Source organism: Hyla sarda, chromosome 3, assembly GCF_029499605.1.
Source record: "Hyla sarda isolate aHylSar1 chromosome 3, aHylSar1.hap1, whole genome shotgun sequence".
NCBI classification, from domain to species: domain Eukaryota; kingdom Metazoa; phylum Chordata; class Amphibia; order Anura; family Hylidae; genus Hyla; species Hyla sarda.
Window position 1 is genome coordinate 238,982,636 of NC_079191.1, and position 19,811 is coordinate 239,002,446.

Here is a 19,811-nt window from a genome sequence, read left to right on the forward strand (position 1 = left end):
GGGAGCCGATGCGCTCGCTCCCTGCCTGTCTGATTGACAGGCAGGGAGCGAGCGCAGGCTGAATGAAAAAGGAACGATGCCCGGCCGCATCGGTCCTTTTTCAGGCATGACGTCACGCCAGGCTGCAGCCGACCACTAGGAGGGAGACCCCCTAGGGGCCGGTTTTCAAATGTAAATTAAACATACCGTATTTATCGGGGTATACCACGCACCGGCCTATAACACGCACCCTCATTTTACCAAGGATATTTGGGTAAAAAATGTTTTTTACCCAAATATCCATGGTAAAATGAGGGTGCGTGTGTGCGCGTGTATACCCCGATACATCCCCAGGAAAGGCAGGGGGAGAGAGGCCGTCGCTGCCCGCTTCTCTCCCCCTGCCTTTCCTGGGGTCTAGAGCGCTGCTGTCGGCCCTTCTCACCCCCTGGCTGTCGGCGCCGCTGCCCGTTCTGTCCCCCTGACTATCGGTGCCGGCGCCGATAGCCAGGGGGAGAGAAGGGGCAGCGGCACCCATTGCCGGCGCCGCTGCCCCGTTGCCTCCCCCCATCCCCGGTGGCATAATTACCTGGGTCGGGTCCGCGCTGCTCCAGGCCTCCGGCGTGCGTCCCCTGCGTCGTTGCTATGCACGGTGCGGCGCACTGACGTCATGCGCCGCGCCGTTCAGCGCATAGCAACGACGCCGGTGACGCACGCCGGAGGCCTGGAGCAGTGTGGACCCGACTCAGGTAATTATGCCACCGGGGATGGGGGGAGGCAACGGGGCAGCGGCGTCGGCAATGGGTGCCGCTGCCCCTTCTCTCCCCCTGGCTGTCGGCGCCGATAGCCAGGGGGTGAGAAGGGCCGACAGCAGCGCTCTAGACCCCAGGAAAGGCAGGGGGAGAGAAGCGGGCAGCGACGGCCTCTCTCCCCCTGCCTTTCCTGGGGGTGTATCGGCGTATAACACGCACACAGACTTTAGGCTAAAAATTTTAGCCTAAAAAGTGCGTGTTATACGCCGATAAATACGGTAAGTACTACAACATATCAAAAAATAAAGTTGGTGACAGTGCCCATTTAAAAACCAAAGTAGGAGCTACTCGCTTTATTACACACATAGATCAAAAGCATCAAAATAATACAAAATGCATCAAGTTTGCAGGGATTGAATGTGTAAGAAACCACCGAGTGGAGATAGAAAGGAGCTGCTGTGCTGCGAAGCCAAATGGATCAGCAGACTCAATGCTATGGGGCCACTGGGCTTTAATGAGCGCAACAAACTGAATGCTTTCCTTTAAGACACAGGTATTGAGTTGTTTTTTGCAGGAATTTGATGTAATGTTTTACATGTTTTATATGTTTACAGTTTCCATGGGAACTCAGCCGGGAGAGTGCTCTTGTCTTTCTATCTTCTATTGCCATTACAATAGAGATATAGGCTGAACTTGATGGACTCTGGTCTTTTTTTAAAATCTTATAAACTATGTTACTATGATGAAAAATGTTGCACCTATATTAAAAATACCTATTGGTAAATGTCATTGCATCGTTAATGCTCTGATAACACTGATCTCAAAGGGCACGTGTTTACCCAATACATCATTTTTATATTTTCATGAGCTCAGGTTAAAAAGGAAAGCGTTCTGTCTCCAAAGATATTCATTCTGCAGAGTCAGAAGCATGGATGACATTGTACCATAATACATTGCTGTACAAGCTCTAGGATAAGATAGTATGATGATTAGTAAAAGATAATACAAAATCCAGAAAAGATAGAAATCATAGTCTGTTTCACTATCATCTAATTGGTTGCTATGGGCAACTAGTCAACTATTCCTCCGCCTTTCTCTCCCTTTGTCTTTAATAACTAGTTTTTCTAGGCTTGGCCTATGGTGGTCATACTCTATTACACTAGCCAGTATTATGTGCTTTTCATCTTGTTAAAAGGGAAACTAAGAAGAGTGTCACCCACACTAAGCTACACATATAACGCGTGCGTGTAAGCAAGTTTTTGTGCGACTTTTGTTGGTGAGCAAAAAATACCAGTCAGCCCTACCTAAACAATTTTCAATTTTCCCTTTGCAGTGGTCGGGAATTTATCAAGTGCGAAAGTCACACTTAAGCAAAAAGAAAGTTGCAGACCCCCTTCAAAAAGTGGCAAGTGTAAGCCAGGTCAGACCTGGCTTACAAACTTGCTTTTGATAGCATTTTTAAAAAGTCCCAAAAAAGGTTGCAGATGCGACTTTTTGCGCAGCTCAGCTCCTTGGCACCCACTCACATCTACCACCCTTCTGCAAGCTGATGGGACTACAACTCCAAGCATGTCCTCACTGTAAGGGCATGCTGGGAGTTGCAGACTTTTCGTATGACTTTTTGTAAAACTCTGCTCCCCGGCCACCTTCCTGAATCTACCACCCACCCAATAGCTACTGCAGAATTACAACTCCCAGCATACCCTTACAGTAAATACATGCTGGGAGTTGTAGTCCCAACAGTGTGGGTCAGTGGCCGGGGAGCAGTACTTTAATTTCCTATTTACCGAGCAGACCTGTGATTGGTCCAGACCTCCTGGCCAATCACAGCTGCCAGAGGGAAACATGAAGTTACAGTGCCGTAACTTAATTTTCCCCGCTGGGAAGCCAGAGAGCGGAGCACAAGCAGCCCGCTTCCCTGGCTTCCTTGTCACCCACCTGCGCCACACTACTACAACTCCCAGAATTCCCTTATAGTAAAGACATGCTGGGAGTTGTAATGGTGCAGTGGGGGCGGGCGGAAGATGTGCAGGCAGGTGACAAGCTTGTCACCTGCCCGCACATCCCCCGCCTGTGATACACCACTACAACTCCCAGCATGTCCTTATTGTAAGAGCATGCCTGGAGTTGTAGTCCTGCAGCACGGGCAGGAGATGTGTGGGCGAGTGACAAGCTTGTCACCCGCCCGCACATCTCCCGCCCACATTGCACCACTACAACTCCCAGCATGTCCTTACTGTAATGGCTTCCTGGGAAGAGTAGTCCTGTGGCGCAGGCGGGTGACAAGCTTGTTACCCGCCCGCACATTTCCCGTCCACTCGCACTGCACCGCTACAACTCCAAGCATGTCCTCATTGTAAGGACATGCTGGGAGTTGTAGTCCTGCGGTGTAGGCGGGTGACAAGCTTTCCTGACTTGCTTGTCACCCGCCTGCACATCTCCCCCCCCCTGTCACATGACTACAACTCCCAGCTTTCCCTTACAGTGAGGACATGCTGGAAGTTGTAGTCGTGCGGCGCGGGTGAGCGACAACAAATTTATTAACCTATTTTCCATGATTTTATTCTTCTCATTTCAGATCTGTGTATTCTGAGGACTACTTTAGATGTGGTGGACTACTATGATGACCAGTGTTTTTGTTTTGTTTACTGTTAATAAAATGTTTAACCCCTTAAGGACTCAGCGTTTTTCCGTTTTTGAATTTTCATTTTTTCCTCATCACCTTCTAAAAATCCTAACTCTTTCAATTTTGCACCTAAAAATCCATATGATAGCTTATTTTTTGGGCCACCAATTTTACTTTGCAGTGACATCAGTCATTTTACCCAAAAATCCATGGCGAAATGGAAAAAAAAATCATTGTGTGATAAAATTGAAGAAATTTTTTTATTTTGTAACTTTTAGGGGCTTCTGTTTCTACTCAGTGCATTTTTTAGTCAAAATTACACCTTATCGTTATTCTGTAGGCCCATACGGTTAAAATGATACCCCACTTATATAGGTTTGATTTTGTCGCACTTCTGAAAAAAAATCATAACTACATGCAGGAAAATTTATACGATCGGTGCCGCACGCTGTTAGCCCAGGGTCCCGGCTATCGTTAGATGTGGGGTCACGCCATGATTCCTTAAGAGGTTAATGAGGGCTTGTTGGGGAGTGTTTTTTTTTTTTTTTTTTTAAATAAAAGTTGTTCTAAACATGTTGTGTTTTTTTTTTAATTTACTTTACAGGCTTAGTAGTGGAAGCATTCTTAGCGTTAGCCCCAAAAACAGCTGCGCTAACCACAAATTATTACTCTGGTACCCACTGTCACAGGGGTGTCAGGAAGAGCCAGTACCAACAGGCCCGGAGCATCAAAATGGCGCTCCCAGGCCTAGGTATTGGAGGTTAGCGCTAACTGTTTTGGGGGCTAATGCTAAGCCCCGGCTCAGTAATGGATTCTGTTTATAAGACAGCTTCCACTACTAAGTGTCATGACCGATTGGGGGGACAGGGAAAGTGAGCCCTAAACTGACCCTAAAACATCTCTCCCTGCCTACTTGCCCATCCACCCTAAACGATGGATCGACAACTGGGCGCCAGTCTCTTCCTGTGCTAAAGTGCAGTGGTGTAAAAACACATAATATACATAGTCGGTTACAGACCAGAACAGAAACAGAAAACTACTAGACAACCAGATATATCAGACAGAATACAAATACTAACAGGGCAGAATATAAACTCACAAACAGAGCAGAATATATTGAATTAACAAACAGTTCATAAACCGGATATCAGATAAATGGCAGACATGATAAAATGAACAAGACTCGGCATGATATAAGTATACAGCAGAATCCAGGAGATGAAGGGGATAAACAGAAGAACTGAGAGACAAAACACTAAACTGAACAGGTAGCATAGTACACTGTTCACAAACAGTACAGTACAAAGGACAAAGATCAGATCAGCCAAACAGGATATACATATTGTTACGCCGAGCACTCCGGGTCCCCGCTCCTCCCCGGAGCGCTCGCAACATCCTCGCAATTGCAGCGCCCCGGTCAGACCTGCTGACCGGGTGCGCTGCAATATCTCTCTCAGCCGGGATGCGATTCGCGATGCGGGAGGCGCCCGCTCGCGATGCGCATCCCGGCTCCCGTACCTGACCCGTTCCCCGTCGGTCTTGTCCCGGCGCGCGCGGCCCCGCTCCTTAGGGCGCGCGCGCCGGGTCTCTGCAATTTAAAGGGCCACTGCGCCACTGATTGGCGCAGCAGGCTTAATTAGTGTGTTCACCTGTGCACTCCCTACTTATACCTCACTTCCCCTGCACTCCCTCGCCGGATCTTGTTGCCATTGTGCCAGTGAAAGCGTTTCCTTGTGTGTTCCTAGCCTGTGTTCCAGACCTCCTGCCGTTGCCCCTTACTACGATCCTTGCTGCCTGCCCTGACCTTCTGCTACGTCCGACCTTGCTCTTGTCTACTCCCTTGTACCGCGCCTATCTTCAGCAGTCAGAGAGGTTGAGCCGTTGCTGGTGGATACGACCTGGTTGCTACCGCCGCTGCAAGACCATCCCGCTTTGCGGCGGGCTCTGGTGAATACCAGTAGCAACTTAGAACCGGTCCACCAACACGGTCCACGCCAATCCCTCTCTGGCACAGAGGATCCACCTCCAGCCAGCCGAATCGTGACACATATAGGACACTGTTCACACTGGGACACAGAACATACAAATTAGACTCCCCACTCCACCAAAACGAGTAGCCATTAATAGTAAAGCCAAATAGGCTACTGGCCAGCGGACACACACCACAGTGTGGAAAAAAATGCTGACCCAGTAGGAAATATGATACATGAAACACTAGACTAGAACCGGATGAGTCTGAACAGACTCCAGAATACCGAACAAGAATATAACATTCAGAGCACAGGGTACACGCTAGACTCAGACACAGTGCGAACACAGACAGAGCAGAACGAACAAACATAATCCTAAAACCGACTAATGTAACACAGACTAAAATACAAGGAGCATGCTATATAATCATGGCTAAAAACCCAGATAAAATGACAAGATAAAAACAAGCAGACATAGTCAGAATATAGCACAAACAGACATAGTAGAATTGCACTCAATAACCAGCACCAGAATGCAGGAGAACTCTGGTTAAATAACTCCACCTGAGTTCTCCTTCGTTCAGAGCATTAACTATTCCCTATTCAGGTAGAATAGCAAACTGCTCTGAACAAACTAGTATGTAAATACACACCTAAACAGAAAAATACAAAAACAAATAAACGGACATTACACTAAGCCCGTAAAGTAAATAAAAAACTTTTATTGTAAAAAAACACTCCCCCACAAGCCCTCGTTAACCATTTTATTAATAGTTAAAAAAAAAAAAAAACACTGGTCATCGGGGTAGTCCCCCCAAATCTGAAGTAGTCTACAGGATACACGGATCTGAAGTGAGAAGAAAAAAACTATGGATTGGTACATTTAGGGTGAAAATATATATCACACATTTTTTTCACAGCTGCGACTTGAGGTGGGGGTTACAAATGGGTGTTCTGAAGTCATGAATTGGTTTTTGCTTATGTGTGCTAAAAAAAATGGTATTCAAAAGTGATTTATTGATGATAAATGTCCTTCATATACTTACAGTTGGTGTGATCCTCTTTTAAACAAGGTATTACTCGCCAGAATCTGTGGGCCAATTGCAGAGTTATAGGCAAAAGTAATAATATACTAATTTAGAGAAACTAGCAATGAGGGCATGCCCATTGTTCTGTTAGTGGTTATCACGCCACTATCTCCCGTTCATCCCTTCATTACTATTCCCTGCTTCTTCTGGTGAAGTCGCTGTCAGCACCCGAGCAGGGAGATGTGTCACAGCTCCTGCTGCTGTATCTGCGGCTGCGCAGAGCAACATCAGAAGATGACGAAGTAACTCTCTTGTCCATTTCCCTTTATAATAAAAAAATAAAGCCCTGGAATTATGCCTGATTTTTTTTTTAAATCACTTTATGAGGTTTTAGATTAATCAAGGATCCGTCTGCAAATAAGCACGATGAGAGGAATAAAAAGTGGATTATTTTTTTTTAAATCAAATAATTAGGAATATTAAAGGGGTAATCCGGAAGTTTTTTTTTCTACTTGACTATGCTACGGGAGCTGTAAAGTTAGTGTAGTTCATAATATAATTTCTGTAACCGTGTTTCATGGTGGTCTCACAATTCATCTGTAATTTTTGCCCCGATGTTTATTTTTAACAGCATACAAAATGACCTCTCAGCTATTCACAGTTTGACGTGGTCCGAGACATTACATCACTACTCAGGTGTTCAGAGGGAGCCTGTCTTTGCTTCAATGGGTGGAGTGACCGCTGGGTGGGAGGGAGATCATCCTGCAAGAATTGTAGTTTTGCAACAGCTGGAGGCACCCTGGTCAGAAAACATTGGTCTATTGCATGGAAAGGATCACAGGTATGTTTCAATGGGTGGGGTGACTGATGTGTTGGAGGGTGAAAAGTGACCTCACAGGTAAAAACAAGGAATCATGGAACTTGTAGTTTAGGGAATGAACTCCAACAGGAAATACCCAGTTCACAAAAAGCTAGCCACAGCATTATTGTAATCTCACAACATAGCTATTTAGCCCCAAGACAAGCGCAGATCCTTCCTAAAAATGTCCATTACTGTCTGCCAGGTAAGTACAAAAATCACCTTATGGGGGATAACCCCTTTAACCACTCACTACAAACTAACATACCGGTTACATCAAGATAAAGGCTGGAGTTTTTTAAGCAATCTCACAAGCTGAGCGCTCCTTATACTGCTTATATGCTAAGGATAGATCATTACTCTAACATCCCCAAAGCCCCCATCCCCATCCCCAACTACATGCAATGTTTATTTTATTTTTTTTGTTTGTTTGTTTTATATTTGTGTTTAAAACACATTAAAAATATGCAAAAAAAATATACAGGAAATTTTTTTTAAATGAAGAATGTGAAGTTAGTGGCAATTTTACACACTGTTGGAAACCCCTGAGGTTTAGCTGCTGAGAGTGGTGTCAGCCTAGGCATAAGGAATAAAACTTGTTTTCACTGGAGTTCTCTTTTAAGAACTAACTGTTCATTTGCTATCTAATATATCTAAGGGACGCAAAGTATAATTGTGCCTCTATAAGCACATATTCTTGATTCTGGAAATGGTGCCTGTGTGAAGTACATTATACCACAGATTTCACTGTTTAATATTAAGGGGAAGGGAGATAGGAAAATCTTATTGTGCGGGTGAAGGGCATTTACTGGGACACTATTAATGCTGTTATTTTGAAGGACTTGAAAGTGTAATAGAAAGCCTTTAGCTGTCAGGGCATAGCGGGCTTGTAGTTTTTCAGCAGTTGGAAAATCATAGACTGGGGACCACTGGTCTAAACTTTTTATCTTATGGACAACAATGGCCATAAATGTTCATTTATTTCCACATTGTAGCATCAGTAGCTTCATTTAAATAGGGGGTCCCTAAAGACATTCACACATTGCACATTTTTATCAGAATGTTTGCTCTTCTTTCTAGCACTAATTTAATGGACCTTTAGGATGCATTCTTAAATAATGGCATGTTATAGAAAAATCTTTTGACAAATATAACGACTACAGTAAGACCATAATGTACCTACCTACTATTGAACCCAGTACTCTATGCATGAAGTGGATATTAAGGTTATTTCACTATCCCCTAGAGCTTACACTCCATCAATAGGATGACAGGCTCATCTGTATTGCAGCTGTTGTGTTACTATCTGTGTACGACACCAGTGTCTGCGGCATCACTGAGCCTCTGCTGCTGATCAGTTTGCTTTCCATGGACGTCAATGGCTGAAGTCATCCCCTGGTGCCATACGGTGCAACAAACATTAGCCATATGAGCACTGGCAGCAGCCATAGCCAGTCCCAGCACTTTCCCTGTCTCCTCCTCTGATGCTCTGCCCACCCCTTCTTATCACATACAGTCGGAGTACAGTACATTATCCACTGCCAGACTGCCACAGCACCAGTCTCTTACTCTCCAGGTCAGAGGACGGAGGTGCATCCTGGCTCACAGATCACATTGCTAATGCTGGGACTTTACAGTTCACCTATGAAATGTCCTGCTAAGCCTTTTTAAAGGTAAGAACAGAAACCTGCTATACAGATAAATTGTGCTAGTATTATAGTATGTGCCTGATAGTATAAGATGTTCTACACAGTCTATACATGTACATGACATACTAGAATGTCTTTTAGCATAATACTTATACGATGACATTGAGCTGTTTGTGTCGGTTACTATAACCTAATGCTTCAGCACCATGGACAGAGGTCTTTTAGCATAATACTTATACGATGACATTGAGTTGTTTGTACCGATTACTATAACCTAATGCTTCAGCACCATGGACAGAGGTCTTTTAGCATAATACTTATATGATGACATTGAGTTGTTTGTACCGGTTACTATATCCTAATGCTTCAGCACCATGGACAGAGGACTTTTAACATAATACTCATACGATGACATTGAGCTGTTTGTACCGGTTACTATAACCTAATGCTTCAGCACCATGGACAGAGGCAGCAGCGCTTGCTGTACACTGTGCTGTGTCTCTCCTAGAAGAATTCGCATCTTTTCAGTATTAGTCTAAATATTTACTGTTATGTTTATTCTATAACGTTCTCTGTTGTGTTTATTTCCCAGGCGACCACACATTGGAGAAATGAATGAAAGCCTTAATGACAGTGACAGCAGCTTCTCCCAGCCTTGGATCCAGACCAGCGATGTCAACGCTTCCCTGGAGTTGTCTGCTTTCTTCTCAGTATTTACCATCAACCCGTGGGATATTATGCTCTGTATCTCAGGGACCATCATTGCCTGCGAGAACGCAATCGTCGTGGCCATCATATTCTACACCCCGACGCTGAGAACCCCAATGTTTGTGCTGATCGGGAGCCTGGCTACTGCAGACCTCCTGGCTGGGTTTGGCTTGATCCTTAATTTTATATTCCAGTATGTGATCCAGTCAGAGACGATCAACTTGATCACAGTGGGGTTCTTGGTGGCTTCTTTTACCGCTTCAGTGAGCAGCTTATTGGCCATTACTGTGGACCGTTACCTGTCACTGTACAATGCACTGACTTATTCTTCAGAGAAGACCATCTTATGGATTCATCTCATGCTGTTTTTTACCTGGGGGGTGTCCATATGTCTGGGTCTCCTTCCAGTGTTTGGCTGGAACTGTCTAGATGACATCTCATCTTGCAGCATTGTCAGGCCTCTGACCAAAAGTAATGTAACTCTTTTATCCACCTCATTCTTTTTCATCTTTATTTTAATGCTGCATCTATACATAAAAATCTGCAAAATAGTCTGTAGACATGCTCACCAGATAGCACTACAGCAACATTTCCTTACAGCATCCCACTATGTAGCAACCAAGAAAGGAGTGTCCACTTTGGCCATTATTCTTGGGACCTTTGGAGCCAGCTGGTTGCCTTTTGCCATTTACTGTGTGGTGGGAGACCCTGAATACCCTTCAGTGTACACTTACGCCACCCTACTACCTGCCACTTACAACTCCATGATCAACCCTATCATTTATGCCTATAGGAATCAAGAAATCCAGAGATCCATGTGGGTTCTTTTCTGTGGCTGCTTTCAATCCAAAGTGCCCTTTCGCTCCAGATCACCAAGTGATGTTTAGGGACGCTTGACTTTAGCACTGCACCAATGACAATCTAGTGAATTCAATAGTGCCTGCTATGGACAACTAGATGTGTGCTGTGGTAAGAAGAGACTGGAACTTTAGCACTTTATCTATTTTGATATCTCTGGGAATGGTCCGTCCTGAGTATGAACAATGTGGATGTCTATAGGATCCATGTGTGAAGTGACTATGCTTCAATATCGCACTTTATATTGAGCTGCTGTACTGCCAAATCAGTGTTGTGAGGGCTGAGAAAGAATGTTGTGTCTTTGTTTTATGTCACAATATATTTTGTCACTAATGCTGAAAACTTTTGTACCCAACGAAATAAAAGTCGTTGCCATGTAGTTCTGAGTGTGCTGGTTTATTATTCCCTGTGGCTTGCTTGCATTGTAGAGCAGAAGTCCATTCAAGGATTAGTCATGGAAATATACCATGCAGAAAAAAAACAAGTGTCTGAATCACAGCAAACACCTCTCCTAGGGGGGGACTATTCATTTACTATGACCTTTAGCAGTCTTTACTATGTGGCTGTATAATAGGTCTTTTATCCTGAAATATCATGCAACCTGGAGGTTTATTAGACCCAGAGATGCCCCCAGGATTTTTTGTGATTACCCCTTGGAATAAGCTTTACATCAGAGTAATGTTGAAAGTGAGCACTGATCTGCATGGGTACCTGAGCAGAATACCATTATCGCCCACACTATAGTCAGGCTGCACATCTCACACATCAAAACCTGTGTAGAGGAAAAGTTGCCCAGTTGCCCATAGCAACCAATCAGATCGCTTCTTTAATTTCTCAGAGGCTTTTTTTTCTAAATCTAAAGAAGGAATCTGATTGGTTGCTATGGGCAACTGGTTCACGTTACCTCTTCACAGACTTTCATTAATCTCCGAGTGTATTCAGTGCTAGAGGCACTTAAAGTGTTAAACTCGGGGGCAGTGCTCCTGCTTCCAGCATAACATGTGAGGACAAGGATTCCATGTGATCTCTTTACTCTCCAACTTTCCATAGATTTTGATGATTATTTTGTCTATGGCACCAGAATGATTTGTTTTGCCCAGCAGTCATTTGTTCTAAGGAGTTAAATGTTTTAATCTTTAAAATAAATGACATTTAAATTGCCATCCAAGTGTTAATAAAATAAACAAACAAGGTAACAAGTATTACAACAATTGCAATGGTTGCGTAGGTTTTTTCAAAGTATATGTCCATCTTTAAACACCATGTAAACTTTATATACTCCTTCAGATCCTTTGTAAATACACTTCATTACTTACATTGAACTGAGCCGGAGTTATAGCCTAGTTACAATCTACCCCTTCTCTTATAATTTCTGCATATAGCCTCTGAGAGGGGCAGATTCTCATGGGGGGCATTTATCATGTTGCTTATAGCCCTTTTTTTTTTTTTTTTGCTTACTCCAGGTGCACAAAAGTGTTTTTGTGTGTGTGTGTGACTTTTGTGGGTGCGCATAAAGTTGCAAACAGCCTTACCTAAGCAAATTTCAGTTTTCATGTAGGCAAAAAAAGTCACAATTCAGCTCCAGGTCCAGGTCCAGGCTTACAAACTTGCAAACTTAAAAACTTACAAAGTCGTAAAAAAAGTCTAAAACAAAGTCTCAATTGAGACTTTTGCGTTTTGCTTATGTGCCCAAAATGTATCAACCCCTTGTGTTAGTATCATAAATATGTAGCATATAAGCCAAACTAAGGCAAAAAAAAATGCCTTCAGAACTGGATAAAGCCAAAGACCACTATGATAAATGTCCCCCTATATGAGTAAACCAGATCAACTCATGGCATATGCCAGATGTCACAGTAAATGACTGTACAGTACACATGGATGTAATAAAACAAGGACCATGCTGGGGATTTTCATTCTGATGTGGAAATAGTGAAACATTTTCACTACAAATTTACCCCTCTATTGTACTTAAAGGGGTACTCCACTGGAAAAAAAAAATTTCAATCAACTGGTGCCAGAAAGTTAAACAGATTTGTAAATTACTTCTAAAACCTTAACCCTTCCAGGACTTTTTAGCTTCTGTATGTTCCAGAGGAAGTTCCTTTCTTTTTGAATTTCCTTTCTGTCTGACCACAGTGCTCTCTACTGGCACCTCTGTCCATGTCAGGAACTGTCCAAAGTAGTAGCAAAACCCCATAGCAAACCTATTCTGCTCTGGACAGTTCCTAAAATGGACAGAGGTGCACTGTGGTCAGACAGAAAATACATTCAAAAAGAAAATAACTTTCTGTGGATCATACAGCAGTTGATAAGTACTGGAAGGATTACGTTTTTTAAAAATAGTAGTAATTTACAAATCTGTTTAACTTTCTGTGTCCACAACCTATATTTCTCTCAAAATTACCTTTATTTACTTGCCATCATTGCTCAGTGAGGTTTCTGACCACGCAGAGGCATTGGGCTTGCCATTCTCTTCTCCTCACTATGATGACTCCCCCCCCCCCCTCCCTCACACTGCTCTGACTCCCAGAGGGCCAGGAGCAAGCACAGCAGCTCCGGACCTGCCTTCAGCCCTGTCAATCACTCATGGTGCCCATGAACTTTCAATGACCACTGGACACGGCAGGACTGGTATGTGTCCCAGGAGACAGGGGGACCTCTAGTGGCCACTTTTTTGACTGGCTTTGTCAGTATGAAATACAGAAAATTTTCTGATGAAAGCAATTGCAAAACATATTGTTTTTGCATGCTTTATAACATATCAAAAGATATTGGCCCTGATTTACTATTGTAAACCTGACATGTTTTGTCGGGTTGTGAGCCAGATTCTGGTGCATTGTGCCAGAATGTGTCTGTGCCAGAATGTGAGCCAGAATTCACACCATAATTGAAAAAAACCTGACTAGCTCTCCATTTAATTGAGAGAACCTGAAAAAGGGGTGTGGCCTCTGGGAAAAGTAGGCATGGCCACTGAAAAGGGGGTGTGTCCCAGTAATTTTCACATAAACCCAAAATATTTACTAAGGTTTCCAATGAAAATGTAGCTGATTTGAGCTGAGGAAAACCCGACAGATCAGAGCATCTATTAAAAAAAAATGCAAAATGTAGAGAAACATTAGTAAATACCTTGGGAAAAAATTGTAGGGAATTAAACCCCACCAAGAAAACTTTACTCCACTCTTAGTAAATCAGGGCCATTGTATCTGACAATGCCCCTTTAAAGGGGTATTCCGGGCAAAAAAACATCTTATTGAAAGGATAGGGGATAAGATGTCTGCTCATGGGGGACCTCTGCTGGGACCCCCCTGCCATCTCCCTGCAGCAGCACAACGGCTGCAACGCCCCCTCCCATAGACATGAATGGAGGGGTCGTGGCGTGACGTCACATCCCCGTCTCGGAAGCCCGGCAGTTTCCGAAACTGCAGGCGCAGCTACGCATAGAATGTGGGCTGCTGCAAGGAGATCGCGGGGGGTCCCAGTGGCGGCCCCCCCGCGATCAGACATCTTATCCCCTACCCTTTCGATAGGGGATAAGATGTTTTTGCCCGGAATACCCCTTTAAGGAACTCATCTGTATAGTCTGGAGGAAAGTAGGGAATGATCAAAACCCTTTAAAGATTTATAAATATGTTTTTTCCTTCTTGTCTTTCTAAAAGCCATAACAATTTTTCCATCTACATTTTTTTCTTTTTTTTTTGCAAGAACAATACTCAAATGTGTATTGTTTCCATCATGTTTTTTGAAAACTTCAACAAATTAAAAAAATTTTTTTAAAAGCTAAAAAAAAAAAAAAGAAAATTCTGACTGTCTAAAATAAAAATCATTTTTGCACCATAATCTTTTTTTATTGGTACCATGTTGCAATTGATCAGACCTTTTGACTACTTTTTATAAGATTTTTTTCTGGATGTGATGTGGCATTTGCTGGTACTGTTGCGGTTATAATTAGTGTTGCTCGCCAATATTCGCAAAGCGAATTTTATTCGCGAATATAGCACTATATATTCGTAATTACGAATATTCGTATTTTTTTTTTTTTATGTTTATGCTAATTTTTATTTATGCTAACTTTCGCATATGCTAATTTTCGCATATGCAAAAATAAAAAGAGGATATTACGAATATGCGAATATTCGCAAATATATGACGAATATTCGTCCATATATTCGCGAATTCGAATATGGCCTATGCCGCTCAACACTAGTTATAATGGGGACAATGGGTGCCCCTACTAGCTGAGGTTTCCACACAAGTTTCTTTCTGACATTTCTTGGAATACTTCCACTGCAGTTTTTGAGCCAAAGACAGAAGTGGATCCAGCAGGAAGAAGTGTAAGTCCTTCCTTTATATGTCCTATTCCTTTTGAATACACTTCTGACTTTGGCTCAAAAAATCTAAAAATGCCAGAAAAAAACCTGTGTGGAAACCTAGCCTTATTTTAAGACTGTCAGTTTTATGGGGACAGGGCACTGTTATGGAGGCTGTTAAAGGCAGTCAGGTGATGGATATGGCTTTTATATAGTAGTAGTATTGTTATTCTTACATGGGCACTATGGCTGTCATTACATTGGGGGTCTTTGTCTATATTCTACAGATCTGCCTCACAAAAGCTACAGTTTATGGGTCAGTAAATACTGATCAGAATGTAGCACACCAGAAGTTGGTGACTTTTCTATAATAAATAAATAAATAAGGCCTTCTCTACATGTATATTGGTGGGTTTTTATTGTCAACCATTTCATGCAATAACTGCATGCATATAACAGGCCTATGGTGGCATACCTGAAACAAAGATTTAGAGGATATTTACCAAAATAGGAGAAAAACTCCACACACACACACAAAAAAAAAAAGATTTTGTAATGTATTTTAGATTTTGCTATCACTCTTGGCAAACACTACAAGGTTTCTTGAAGGGGAAAAAAAACACAATAATGTTTATAAAACAACCACTCAAAAGAAAAAAAAAGTCCCATGCATATTTTCTTTGATGATTGAATGATCACTGTTTTACTCCTATCCCCCTGAACATTTAAATGCGGAAAAGTAAATGTAATATACACCCTCTGTAGCCATGCACCCCTCCCTATTCACAGGAGGTGTTTTAAATTGATAGTGGATCCAGAATGTGACCCAGTCAGATGCCATATGCCGAGCAGAGGGGAGTGGAATAAGTGTTAAAGGGGTATTCTGGTGGAAAACATATATATTTTTTCAAATCAACTGATGCCAGAAAGTTAAACAGATTTGTAAATTACTTCTATTAAAAAAATCTTTACCCTTCCAGTACTTATTAGCGGCAGTATGCTACAGAGGAAATTCTTTTCTTTTTGAATTTCTTTTTTGTCTTGTCCACAGTGCTCTCTGCTGACACCTGATGCCCGTATCAGGAACTGTCCAGAGCACGAGAAAATCCCCATAGCAAACCTATGCTGCTCTGGACAGTTCCTGACATGGACAGAGGTGTCAGCAGAGAGCACTGTGGACAAGACAAAAAATAAATTAAAAAAGAAAAGAATTTCTTCTGTAGCATACAGCTGCTAAAAAGTACTAGACAGGTAAAGATTTTTTAATAGAAGTAATTTACAAATCTGTTTAACTTTCTGGAATCAGTTTATTTGAAAAAAAAAAAATAATAATTTCCACCGGAGTACCCCTTTAACCCCTTAACCCCTTAAGGACCCAGCCATTTTACACCTCAGGACCCGGCCATTTTTTGCACATCTGACCACTGTCACTTTAAACATTAATAACTCTGGAATGCTTTTAGTTATCATTCTGATTCTGAGATTGTTTTTTCGTGACATATTCTACTTTAACATAGTGGTAAAATTTTGTGGTATCTTGCATCCTTTCTTGGTGAAAAATCCCAAAATTTTATGAAAAATTTGAAAATTTTGCATTTTTCTAACTTTGAAGCTCTCTGCTTGTAAGGAAAATGGATATTCCAAATAAATTTTTTTTTAATTCACATATACAATATGTCTATTTTATGTTTGCATCATAAAATTTACGAGTTTTTACTTTTGGAAGACACCAGAGGGCTTCAAAGTTCAGCAGCAATTTTCCAATTTTTCACAAAATTTCCAAACTCACAATTTTTCATGGACCAGTTCAGGTTTGAAGTGGATTTGAAGGGTCTTCATCTTAGAAATACCCCACAAATGACCCCATTATAAAAACTGCACCGCCCAAAGTATTCAAAATGACATTCAGTCCGCGTTTTAACCCTTTAGGTGTTTCACAGGAATAACAGCAAAGTGAAGGAGAAAATTCACAATCTCCATTTTATACACTCGCATGTTCTTGTAGACCCAATTTTTGAATTTTTACAAGGGGAAAAAGGAGAAAATGTATACTTATATTTGTAGCCCAATTTCTCTCGAGTAAGCACATACCTCATATGTCTATGTAAAGTGTTCGGCGGGCGCAGTAGAGGGCTCAGAAGCTAAGGAGCAACAAGGGGATTTTGGAGAGTACGTTTTTTTTAAATGGTTTTTGGGGGGCATGTTGCATTTAGGAAGCCCCTATGGTGCCAGAACAGCAAAAATCCCCCACATGGCATACCATTTTGGAAACTAGACCCCTTGAGGTACGTAACAAGGATTTAAGTGAGCCTTAATGCCCCACAGGAGTTTCACGACTTTTGCATATGTAAAAAAATAAAAATAAAATTTCACTTAAATGTGTGTTTCCCCCCAAATTTCACATTTTTGCAAGGGTTAATAGCAGAAAATACCCCCCAAACATTGTAACCCCATCTCTTCGGAGTATGAAGGTACCCCATAAGTTGACCTGAGGTGTACTATGGGTGAACTACAATGCTCAGAAGAGAAGGAGTCATATTTGGCTTTTTGAGAGCAAATTTTGCTCGGGGGCATGTCGCATTTAGGAAGCCCCTATGGTGCCAGGACAGCAAAAAAAAAAACACATGGCATACCATTTTGGAAACTAGACCCCTTGTGGAACGTAACAAGAAATAAAGTGAGCCTTAATACCCCACAGGGGTTTCACGACTTTTGCATACGTAAAAAAATAAATAAAAAAAATCACTAAAAGGTGTGTTTCCCCCCCAAATTTCACATTTTTGCAAGGGTTAATAGCAGAAAATACCCCCCAAAATTTGTAACCACATCTCTTCTGAGTATGGAGGTACCCCATAAGTTGACCTGAAGTGCACTACGGGCGAACTACAATGCTCAGAAAAGAAGGAGTCATATTTGGCTTTTTGAGAGCAAATTTTGCTCGGGGGGCATGTCGCATTTAGGAAGCCCATATGGTGCCAGGACAGCAAAATAACCCCCACATGGCATACCATTTTGGAAACTTAACCCCTTGAGGAACGTAAGAAGGCGTAAAGTGAGCATTTACCCCCCCACTGGTGTTTGTCATATCTTTGGAACAGTGGGCTGTACAACATTTTTAATTTGCACAGCCCACTCTTCCAAAGATCTGTCAGACACCTGTGGGGTGTAAATTCTCACTGCACCCCTCATTACATTCCGTGAGGGATGTAGTTTCCGAAATGGGGTCACATGTGGGGTTTTGTTTTTTTTGCGTTTGTCAAAACCGCTGTAACAATCAGCCACCCCTGTGCAAATCACCTCAAATGTACATGGCGCACTCTCCCTTCTGGGCCTTGTTGTGCGCCCCCAGAGCAGTTTGCGCCCACATATGGGGTATCTCCGTACTCGGGAGAAATTGCGTTACAAATTTTGGGGGGCTTTTTTCCCCTTTACCGCTTGTCAAAATGAAAAGTATAGGGCAACACCAGCATGTTAGTGTAAAAAGTTAATTTTTTTTACACTAACATGCTGGTGTAGACCCCAACTTCACCTTTTCATAAGGGGTGAAAGGAGAAAAAGACCCCCAAGATTTGTAAGGCAATTTCTCCCGAGTACGGCGATACCCCATATGTGACCCTAAACTGTTTCCTTGAAATACGACAGGGCTCCAAAGTGAGAGCGCCATGTGCATTTGAGGCCTGATTTAGGGATTTGCATAGGGGTGGACATAGGGGTATTCTACGCCAGTGATTCCCAAACAGGGTGCCTCCAGCTGTTGCAAAACTCCCAGCATGCCTGGACAGTCAACGGCTGTCCGGCAATACTGGGAGTTGTTGTTTTGCAACAGCTGGAGGCTCCATTTTTGAAAAGAGTGGCGTACCAGGCGTTTTTCATTTTTATTGGGGAGGGGAGGGGGGCTGTGTAGGGGTATGTGTATATGTAGTGTTTTTTACTTTTTATTTTATTTTGTGGTAGTGTAGTGTAGTGTTTTTAGGGTACAGTCACACGGGCCGGGGATTACAGCGAGTTTGAGCTGCCGCGCAAAATTTGCTGCATTGCAAACTTGCAGCCCGATACTCACTGTAAGCCCCCTGCCCATGTGAATGTACCCTGTACATTCACAGGGGGGGGGGGGGGATCTCCAGCTGTTGCAAAACTACTACTCCCAGCATGCCTGAGAATGTTTGGGAGTTGTGGTTTTGCAACAGCTGGAGGCACACGGGTTGGGAAACACTGAGTTAGGAAACAATGTTTCCCAACCAGTGTGCCTCCAGCTGTTGCAAAACCACAACTCCCAAACATTCTCAGGCATGCTGGGAGTAGTAGTTCGGCAAAATCTTTAGAGCCAGATGTTGCCGAACTACAACTCCCAGCATGCTTGGAGTTGTAGTTTTGCAATATCTGGAGGACTACAGTTTGCAGACCACTAATACAGTGGTTCCCAATCTGTGCCCTTCCAGATGTTGGAAAACTACAACCCCCAGTATACCAAAACTGTCCAGGCATGCTGGGAGTTGTAGTTCTGCAACATCTGAAGGGCCAGATGTTACAGAACTACAACTCCCAGCATGCCTGGACAGTAAGGGCATGCTGAGGATGTGTAGTTTTGCAACATCTGGAAGGGCACAGTGGTCCAAAAACTGTGGACCTCCAGATGTTGCAAAACTGCAACTCCCAGCATGCCCAGACGCCAAGGGCTGTCTGGGCATGCTGGGAGTTGTAGTTTACAGGGTCCTATTACAGCAATGCATGTCGCTTTACGGCGATGTGCATTGCTGTAAAGGGCCCGACCGCGGCTGAAGATCTACTCACCTGTCGCCGCCGCCGCCATCTTCATCGTCTGGATCCGGGTCTTCAGGGACGAGGTAAGTACCGGGGCCGGTCCCCAGCACTCCCCCGTCCCCCGCCGCGTCCTCCGGTCTTCCTCCCGTCCTCTCCGGACTTTGAGGGGCCGGGCAGGGCGGGAGGAAGTAACCGCCCCCCCTCCTGCGATTGGTCGGTTAACTAACCGACAGATCGCAGGGTATAGGAGGAGGTGGCAGGTTTGCCACCTCGCTCCGATACTCCAGCATGGTCCTGGCTGTCTGTGACAGCAG

The 19,811-nt window shown here is 43.2% G+C and overlaps 1 protein-coding gene across 1 annotated transcript; it reads left to right on the forward strand.

Annotated features, from left to right (window-relative positions):
• Window positions 1–8,562: 8,562 nt before the first annotated feature.
• On the forward strand, window positions 8,563–10,799 carry GPR6 (G protein-coupled receptor 6). The gene is made up of 2 exons (XM_056563281.1): window positions 8,563–8,884; window positions 9,453–10,799. Exon 2 carries the CDS (start codon window positions 9,472–9,474, stop codon window positions 10,453–10,455), a length of 984 nt encoding a protein of 327 aa, XP_056419256.1. The 5' UTR covers window positions 8,563–8,884; window positions 9,453–9,471; the 3' UTR covers window positions 10,456–10,799.
• Window positions 10,800–19,811: the final 9,012 nt, after the last annotated feature.